The sequence below is a fragment of the Myotis davidii genome, unplaced genomic scaffold (genome assembly GCF_000327345.1).
Source record: "Myotis davidii unplaced genomic scaffold, ASM32734v1 scaffold1104, whole genome shotgun sequence".
In the NCBI taxonomy this organism is placed as follows: Eukaryota; Metazoa; Chordata; class Mammalia; order Chiroptera; family Vespertilionidae; genus Myotis; species Myotis davidii.
This window is the reverse complement of record NW_006294679.1, coordinates 103,892-114,019: the sequence shown is the minus strand read 5'-3', so window position 1 is coordinate 114,019 and position 10,128 is coordinate 103,892. Positions and strand designations below refer to the sequence as shown.

Here is a 10,128-nt window from a genome sequence, read left to right as displayed (position 1 = left end):
CTTTTTTTTAAAAATATATTTTATTGATTTTTTACAGAGAGGAAGGGAGAGAGATAGAGAGTTAGAAACATCGATGAGAGAGAAACATCGATCAGCCGCCTCTCGCACATCCCCCACTGGGGAAGCGCCCGCAACCCAGGTACATGCCTCCGACCGGAATCTAACCGGAACCCTTCAGTCCGCAGGCCGACGCTCTATCCACTGAGCCAAACAGGTTTCGGCCTTACCATGTCCCTTTACAGTAGAAAGAAGACAGTCTTACCATTTGTACTTCACAAAAACTAGGTCTCAAAGCAGAGGGACACCCAGTTCGGTAAGACCACAAACAGGTCTCTCCCTCCTGTGAGATTAATCCACGAGCCGGACTAGACTATGTGGTGACATCCTCACCTGCAGTCATCTCTCCGGCGTCGGCTCAGGAGCGACTCCTGCATAATGGAAGAGAAAACCATCGTTCCGATATACCCACGGCCTTCCAGTCTGTGCAGGGGGGAACAGTAAGGTGCAGGACACTGGACTTGTTATGCTATTGTTTTGTAGGAAAGTACTGAAAGATAATATACACAGAAATTTGAATAGGCATTAAAATCTCTGGAAAGACCTAAGAAATGAGTATTGTAGATTTTTTTTCTGAGGAACCAATAGCTGGGACAGTGTTCCGTGGAAGGGAGTCTTTGTATTCCTTACCCTTTTTATCTTTGTAGAATTATGAACTGTGACTATAAACTCAATAATAAATAAAAACTAAATTGAAAAATGAAAAAAACTCCTGTAAGAGGTGAGATACTCATCTCTTACCATTTGTACTTTACAAAAACTGACTTAAAGCAGAGGGACACGCAGCTCAGTAACAACAGACCATACTACTTGTCACACAAAAGAAATGGAGTTTGTGCATTTTATTTAACAAATTCAGGTCACGGAGCATTTGTAACTTAAACCCCTGAATCCAGAGGAAACAGGAAGTATGTGGGCAGGAAATGTTTTCCCATGGCTTCTTTCTAACAACCTCAGTTATCTATCTTCTCCTTTTTACGTTAGGATTGTATCTGCAAAGAAAGAAATGGGTTAAATAATATTTAGATAAATGATGACATTTCTTTCACTTTTAAAGGGTTTTCCAAATATAATCACACATTACCAAACAGAATGAGAATGCCAGTTTTATCCTTAGCATCATATATTAAGCACTGACATTTTTACTTTCATTGATCACTTTGATGTTGCTTTCATTAATATTTGGTAAAAAATAAAGCATCGGCAACAAAAAATAATCTATAAAAGCATTTAAATAATTAACAGAAACAACAGTTTAAAAATAAATGTGTTTATACTTCTAGCATAGCTTCAAACAGTTCCTCCCCACCCCCAATTAAAATATACTATTTGCACAAAAGAACAATAGTGAGCCTAAAGTAAAATTACTTCACAGCATTTTCTACCCTAGTAATTAGGGGCAGCTGGGCAGCAGGCTGGCTTCTTTGACTACTTATGAGAAATGAACACTGACACCACGTTGACGAATGACTCATATTGTCAATAATGAAACTTAAAAAAATCAGCTCGCCGAAGCCGGTTTGGCTCAGTGGATGGAGTGTCGGCCTGCGGACTGGGGGGTCCCGGGTTCGATTCCGGTCAGGGGCATGTGCCTGGGTTGCGGGCACATCCTCAGTGGGGGGGTGTGCAGGAGGCAGCTGATCGATGTTTCTCTCTCATCGATGTTTCTAACTCTCTATCTCTCTCCCTTTCTCTCTGTAAAAATCAATAAAATATATTTAAAAAAAATAAAAAATAAAAAAATCAGCTGTAAAACAGACTCAAAAATAGATTACCTTCTTCATTTGCCTTTAAATAAGTTTGGGGAAATGTTATTCTCCACTAACAAGTATCTACATACAATATAGTATTTTATGAGTATTTGAAAGTGAATTATAAGGTTTGTTGGGCCTGTAAGATGCTGAATATATGTTAAATCAGAATTAAATTATAATCGTCCCTTATAACTCTGCTAAATCTCTCACAAGAACCTACTTTGAAATTCTAATCCAGCCTCTTGTTTTTATACTTGTGTCAATTAAAATTCAACTAATGGTCTGGTATTTTACTTATCTTGATTCAAAACCTATTTATTCATAACTCTACCCAGTTGAGAATCTCACAAATTTACGAGCCCAGCTCAGGATCCTTCTGTGACCTGAGTGCCCCACCCCCACATATTTTAAATATCCAGGGGTACAGTACGACTGAGTGGACCCCAAACTTCGAAGCTATATCCAGTAACCAAACTAAGGTCCTCATGTCGTAAAAAGCAATACATGTTAAAAACAAAACATTCTTTAGGTGAAGCCTCTATTTCTAAGGACAGAAGGAAAATACTTAATCTCTATGAATAGAACTGAATTTTATATAGATCTCTCTAAGATTGATGAGAAAGCTTAAATTCAACCTACCTAAAGAGATCGTCAGCAAGGGACTCTTCTTTTGCTTGCTGATTTTGCACCTGTGAAAATGAACATACTTTGAAACATTTCTCCATGATGCATGTACAGTAATGAATCGCTATGCTGGGTGGCTAGTCTTGGGATTTCCACACCCAGGAGGGCACCCGGTGCCAAGTGCTGGCTCTAACCGCTCCCCGCCAATAGACCTTTCTGTTTGCTGCTGCAAAGTCCTCTAATTAACCTCCACAGCCAGTCTCAAAAGGCAACCACAATGTACACTGCTAGCCTGCTGGGCTTTGAAAGCTTTTCCCCCAGCACAATCCTTGTACAGTGGGGCCTTGACTTACGAGTGTCCCGACTAACGAGTTTTTCGAGATACGAGCCGTCTCTCAGCCGATTTTTTGCTTTGAGTTGCGAGCTAAAATTCGGGTTACGAGCCAGCTTCAGATACCCCACCGCTAGTTGGTGCAGCGAACGTCACAGTGAATGCCACAACATCAGCCCAGCATCGCGTGTCTCACTCGTTCACTTTATGATTTGACAGACGAGTAATTTGAGTTACGAGCTCCGTCATGGAATGAATTAAACTGGTAAGTCAAGGCCCCACTGTACTCAGTTGAATTTCAGTGTTTTGAGGTCATACCACTGATGAAGGGGCTGAGTGGCAATGCTCCCCTCACCTTCACCCACAGCACCTATCCAGGTAAGTGGCTCCCTTCCTCACTGTCCCAAATCAGGGCTCAGTAGCTGCTGCTGAGTTACCTCACCCACAAAGCAATTTTAAACTCAAACTCATCAAACTAAAGCACCTTGCAGAGTTAGGACCTGAGAAACCCTGTGCTGAGGGCACTTTCCCAAGGTCCAACCCTACTGGATGCCAACCAAAACCTTGCAGTGACTTCTGCCAACCAAAGAAACCAGACTCCGCACAGTGATGCCTGCTTTCACCACTCTTATTCAACATAGCACTGGAACTCCTAGCCACAGAGAACAGACAACAAGACACCCAAATTGGAAAGGAAGAACTCTCATTATTCACAGATGACATGATATTGTACATAGAAATCCCTAAAGACTCCACCAAAAAACTGCTAGATTTAATAAATGAATTTGGCAATGTAGCAGGATACAAAATCAACAACCAAAAATCGATGGCTTTTTATACACCAACTAGAGGCCCAGTGCATGAAATTCAATCACTGGGTGGTGGTGGGGGAGGAGTCCCTCAGCCCAGCCTGTGCCCTCTTGCAGTCTGGGACCCCTTGCTCCTTACCGCCCGCCTGCTTGCTGCTCCTTAGCACTGCTGCAGAGGCAGGAGAGGCTCCCGCCACCATTGCTGTGCTCACCAGCCGTGAACCTGGCTTCTGGCTGAGTGGTGCTCCCCCTGTAGGAGCTCACTGACCACCAGGGGACAGCGTCTGTCTGAGTGTCTTGGTGGTCATTGCACATCATAGCTACTGGTCGTTCTGTGGTTCGGTCGATTTGCATATTAGCCTTTTATTCTATAGGATTGAATAAAAAGTAGTTACTATTATTCTTCCCACTTTGCATATGAATATACTCATCTCTTTCCCCTGATGGCTGGGTCAGCTCTTACCCCTGAGGGCTCCTGGAATGTGAGGGGGCAGGCCGGGCTGAAGGGCCCTCCCCCCCTCTAGTGCATGAATTCTCATGCACCGGGCCTCTAGTTTTGAATAAAAAAGGACCCCGAATAGCCACAGCAATCTTGAGAAAGAAGAACAAAGTTGGAGGAATCACAATACCAAATTTCAAGTTATACTACAAAGCCACCATATTCAAAACAGCCTGGTACTGACACAGGCATATAGATCAATGGAACAGAACAGAGACCCCAGAATCAACCCAAGCCATTACGCTCAATTAATATTTGACAAAGGAGGCAAGAGCAATGGAGTTAAGACAGTCTTGGTGTTGGGAAAATTAGACAAATAATGCAAAAAAAATGAAACTAGACCACCAATTTACACCATATACAAGAATAAACTCAAAATTGATAAAAGACTTAAATGTAAGTTGGGGAACCATAAACATCCTAGAAGAATCCATAGGCAGCAAAATAGCAGACATCTCTCATAGCAATATGTTTGCAGATACATCCCCTAGGGCAAAGGAAACTAAGGAAAAAATAATCAAATGGGACTACATCAAAATAAAAAGCTTCTACACAGAAAAAGAAACCATCAGCAAAATAAAAAAGGAGCCCACTGTATGGGAGAGCATATCTGGCAATGATACACCTGATAAAGGGTTAATATCCAAAATATATAAGGAACTCATACAACTTAACAAAAGGAAGACAAACAATCCAATTAAAAAATGGGCAAAGGACCTAAATAGACACTTCTCCAAAGTGGACATACAGACAGCCAAGGGACATATGTAAACATGCTCAAAGTCAAAATGGAATTCCCATTTGACCCAATGATCCCACTACTATGAATATATCCTAAGAGACCCCAAACACCAATCAGAAAGAATGTATGCACCCCTGTGTTCATAGCAGCATTATTTACAATAGCTAAGATCTGGAAACAGCCCCAGTGCCCATCAGTAGACGAGTGGATAAAAAGGCTGTGGTACATTTACACCATGGAATACTATGCAGCAGTAAAAAGAAGGATCTCTTACTCTTTGAGACATCATGGAGGGACCTGGAGAGTATTATGCTAAGTGAAATAAGCCAGTCAGAGAAAGACAAGTATCAACTGATCTCACTCATATGTGGAATCTAATTAACAAAATAAACTGATGAACTGCATGAATACAGAACATGGAAGCCTGGAACAGAGTATGGAATCTCGGAGGGAAGGTGGGGGAGTTGGGTGATCAGGAGGTAATCAACCAAAGAACTTGTATGCATATACGCATAACCCATGGACACAGACAATAGGGAGCTTAAGGCCTGGGGTGGGGGGTGAGGGCAAACTGGAGTGGGTAAATGGGGGAGAAAGGAAGGCATATGTAATACTTTCAACAATAAATGTTAAAAAAATAAAATAAAGTACTATAGTAAAGGAAAATCAGCTTTATTTTATATACTTTAGTACAACCACTAAATAAAATAGTATTAAGAAATAGAAATCTTCGTAGTACTGATATTTTTTAAGGGTTTGGGAAAAATACATCTCACAATCTTTCCATATTCAAATCAGGTTGAATAGAGTTCAAGGAATTATTATGTTTAGTGCACAGAGTAACAATATACTAAATTCAAGAAAACCTCAGGAGCTGACTCCCAATCAGGGTAACTGCCACGGGCGGCAGCAGAAGCAGAGGGAGAAGGGCTGGGAGAACCAGGGGTGGGGGATGTAGCTGAGCCGTGGACAGCCCAGGGAGCTGAGACAGACAGAGCTGCAGCCATGTAGGAGAAGAAAGTCACCTCGATTATCTTAGACCCCAAATCCTCCCCAGGGCACCCAAAATTGCTTGAGCAAAAAGAGGAGAGATACAGTGGAACAAATCTAGAACACAAGGTCTCCCTCTCCCAATTCTAACGAAATAAACAAAAAATAGGAAAAAGTCAGGCACTGCACCATCCTTCTCCCAGTCAGGGGAGCAGGGTCCACGCATGGGCTTCACAAGGTGGCCACACAGAGAACCAGAGACTGAGGGGACAGACCTCTGACACTAACCCACTCCATTCAAAGGTGCTACAGACTGACCGGACCTGAGGCTTCTCACTGATGCCCTACATTCGGGAAAGAGAGGACTGCGGTGGGCTGTGGGAGGGACGGGTGGCAGGAGGGGAGTCAGTGGGACCAACACTGACCAACATCCCGGACATGTCAGCAAACACGGAAGAGCCAGGAAATTCTCCTCTGGGACAGGACGCACTGTGCTGGCACCCACTTCATTCCAACCCCAGGACCAGTGCCCAGGCTCCAGCTGAGCCCTCCCTCTCCTCGACTCCAGGTCTTCAGGCTACAGGACTAGACGGGTCTCCCCTGGGCCTCTGCCAAGCACCTGCCACGGGGACGGACATGTGGACCCACCAGATAATCCTGTTCTCTAGGAGCAAGCTAAGGCATGGGAGTAACTTCAACTACATTCAACTTCTGGCTCACAAACTGGCTTTAGAATCCCTACGTAAGATGGCCCAGGATACTTCACACAGCAAAGAGCGTATCTGGACAGGTCACTTTAAACAGCTGCTGACAAATGAAAACAGCAACGCCACTCCACATACTAGAGGGAAAGGGAGACAGAACAGAACCTGCCAAAGAAGATGAAGAACCTAATCTGCAAAAAACAACTTAAGATTAAAAAATACACAAATTAACAAGGACGTAAAAGCAATAAGAAAGTTAAATGATAAGAAAACACACTAAAAGGAAACGAATGCTATGCCAACTGAGAACTACAATAACACCATTTCAGAATTAAATAAATTAGAAATAGCTAAAACTGACTGTTCCACTGTTACAGATACTTTACATGTGGAACCTTATTTAGTCCTCACACACAGTCTATGAAGCAGAGGTACTATAAAACGGAGGCCACCATAAGTTAAGTAATTTGCCCAAGGTCACAAGGTCACAGAGCTGGCAAGAAACAGAACAGACACCACTGAAATCTGAATTTCTGATAGAGTGAAAGAGCTTAAAAACCACAATGAATGCAGAAGAAAGAAATGTGGAGGGTCAAGGTGAGCTATAAAAGGTAGTTAAATGTACAGAACCCAGAAAATACAAAAAGGTTTTGAAAGATGTAACAGAAGCCTGGCGGGCATGGTGCAGTGCTAAGCGTCAACCTATGGACCAGGAGGTCATGGTTCAATTTTTGGTCAAGGGCACATGCCTGGGTTTTGGGCTTGATCCCCAGAGTGGAACATGCAGGAGGCAGCCAATCAATGATTCTTTCATCATTGATGTTTCTATGTCTCTCTTCCTTCCTCTCTGAAATCAATAAAAAAAGAATTAGAAAGATTTAACAGAAAATTTTCTTGAAATAAAACAGACTGCATTTGCAGATCAAAGTGCAGTGCTGAATCCCAGGGAAATAAATGGATGAGCAGGCATTGTCCTGAACGACCAACCTCAGGTCACTTAAGTTTGCTCTTAAGAATTTACTCTTGCAACAGCATGGAGGGACTTGGAGAGCACTGTGCTAAGTGAAATAAGCCAGTCAGAGAAAGACAAATACCATATGATCTCACTCATATGTGGAACCTAATGAACAAAATAGAAAGAGGCGAGGATCCATGGGACAGACCGACAGCTGTCAGAGGGGACTAGAAGGAAGGTGAATGGATTAGCCAAAGAACATACATCCATAACCCATGGACACAGACAACAGTGTGATGGGCAGAGGGAAGGCAGGGGCAGGGGGTGGGTGGAGGGGAGCAAACAGGAGGAAATGACATCTGTAATAGTGTCAATAATAAAAATAAAGTGTACAAAAATAGATAGATAGATAAGAGTTTAAGGAAACCACAAGGGATCAAAATGCAAAGCAAACAAGTTACCAGGCCTCACTTCTACTAACCTCCATTTCCTGCCTTAACCACTCTTCTAATTCTGTATTCTTCCGAGCATGATGGGCTATGAGATCTGATCCTCCAATGATCTGTGGGAGTTTTCCTGCTCCTGAAAATGCGACCTGTCAAGTAGTAAGGTTAAATGCATTAACAGATTAAGACAATCATTTTTAAGAGCTTAAACAAAGCAAGGGTTATAAATCATGTGTAATATAAGTGCCAAAGATGTATATAACCTATAGATGACAATGTGTGAGACAGAGTGGTAACTGTGTTAGAGCCATGTTTTTGCCCTATGTTTGGCTATTATACCAAGATGTAGTTACATAACTAGATTTATGTATTAAGAGAGTTTAAGATTTTTAATTTGGAGGTTTTGCTCAAAAATCACGTTAGCACATCATCCACCAATTAGAGCAACTCCACACACACTATAATTTAAAGTCTAATACTGTGATCTACAGATTTTGGAGCTTAAGTACTGCTGATACTTGCAAATATTCAAGTATTTAAACTTTCTGATTTATACATCCCTAGCAAGAGATGTTGGAGATAGCAACAGTTTATACTTTTAATTGAAATTTTAATTGCTTACAAATGAAGAAGTGCTTAAAAATATGTGAAAACCCATAACAAGTGCACTGGTAATAACGCATTTAGGGAGTAAGTAATACATTCTTAATATTTACGGGACATACTTTTAAAATTTCAATACAAGAACTGGAAAGGGAAAGTTAAATTCAATGTCATCATTAAGCAGTATTTTAAGAGCACAAGTACAACTAGGTCATTGATTTGGATATATAAAGAAAAACAGACAAGTTCTTTCATTAGAGGTAATCATATTAAACATATTTTCCTATAAATTTTGGGTTGAATTCTTTTTATACTCTCAAAAAATTCCTTGTTAAGGATATTAATACTTTCAAGGGTTTTAAATTTTTCCAAATTACTTTCCAGAAATATGTACTGCTTTATATCTCTTCATCACTCCTGTGCCAACAGTGAATATTATTGCTTTTCCTTTGGTAACTTCATTAATACAAAAAAATAGTAGGTCTTTTGGATTTTGACAATGAGGTTTGTAACTGGGCACTCAACATGGAGTATGGAACACGAATGCCCTGTGCCCTGGCTGGGTGGCTCAGGTGCTTGAAGTGTCGTCTGTGCATCAAAAGGTTGTGTGTTTGATTCTAATCAGGGCACACACCTGGGCTGCTGGTGTAATTCCGGTCAGGGCGAGTAGGAGAGAATTTCTCTCTCTCTCATCCTCTCCCTCTCTCTTCCCCCTTTGCTGTCTCTCTAAAATCAATAAAGACATATTGTTGGGTGAGGAGAGATAAAGGATGCCCTTGTGCTCTCCCGGCTGTGGGTGGGAAGGTAAGGGAGCTCTGGGATGGAGACCCCCCTCTTCCACTTGAAGCAGAAGAGTTCTTCCTCTTTAATGGAGGTCAGGCCCTGTGGAGCAGTCAGAGTGGGCAGACCACTCATTTAATTGGGAAATGTTATTAGCAGCTGCCATTGGAGAGACAAAGCTCCAATACCTCATGGTCACAGCAAGCATCACACAGATCCCGTTCCAGAGAAACCCTGTTTCCACAGAAACTGCCTTTGAAAAGATCCTCCAGCATCTCACCAACCGCATGAGCAAGAGCTGTCAGAGCAGGTTCACAATGGAGCCAGGAGCCCAGAGCAGACAGCAAAGAACAGACAACCACATGGACAAAATAACGATCTAATTGTTCCTAAAAGAGGAGGCACTCAGGTCTGATGGTAACAATGAGAGTATCCTATCTAATAAAAGACAAAAGGGTAATTAACTGTACCTCCGCTATGCTTCCCATTGGCTAATCAGCAAGATATGCAAATTAACTGCCAACCAAGATGGCAGCTGGCAGCCACGCAGCTGAAGCCAGCAGGAGGCTTGCTTGCTCCAATGATGGAGGAAGCCAAGGTTCCCCGCCTGCTGCGGCCCAGCTCCGAGCCTGAAAGCAACAGCTCCAAAAGCAACAAAGTTTCAATTATAGAAGCTAAACAAATCCCAGATACCTGCTTTTAGCCAGCCACGGCCTCAGAGCTGGTAGCACCAATGAAGGCAACAGAGTTTCAATTATAGAAGGTAAATAAATCCCAGAATAAAAAAAAGAAAGAAAAAAAGGAGAGGCTGGGAGCTTCACTTTCAGGCCAGCT

At 42.2% G+C, this 10,128-nt stretch overlaps 1 protein-coding gene across 5 annotated transcripts in view; it reads right to left on the bottom strand.

The window, feature by feature from the left end:
* Positions 1-884: 884 nt before the first annotated feature.
* NBN (nibrin) overlaps positions 885-10,128 on the bottom strand; it is a 39,009-nt gene continuing 29,765 nt past the window's right edge. For 4 of the 5 annotated variants that reach the window (XM_015567402.1, XM_015567401.1, XM_015567400.1 and 1 more), the window contains 3 exons: positions 7,947-8,060; positions 2,451-2,500; positions 885-1,049 (listed from right to left, as the gene is read on the bottom strand). In XM_015567402.1, the coding sequence (XP_015422888.1) occupies positions 1,019-1,049; positions 2,451-2,500; positions 7,947-8,060 (195 nt within the window). In that variant the 3' untranslated portion in view covers positions 885-1,018. The remainder of the gene's footprint in view (positions 1,050-2,450; positions 2,501-7,946; positions 8,061-10,128) is intronic. The other variant, XM_015567399.1, reaches the window with a different exon arrangement.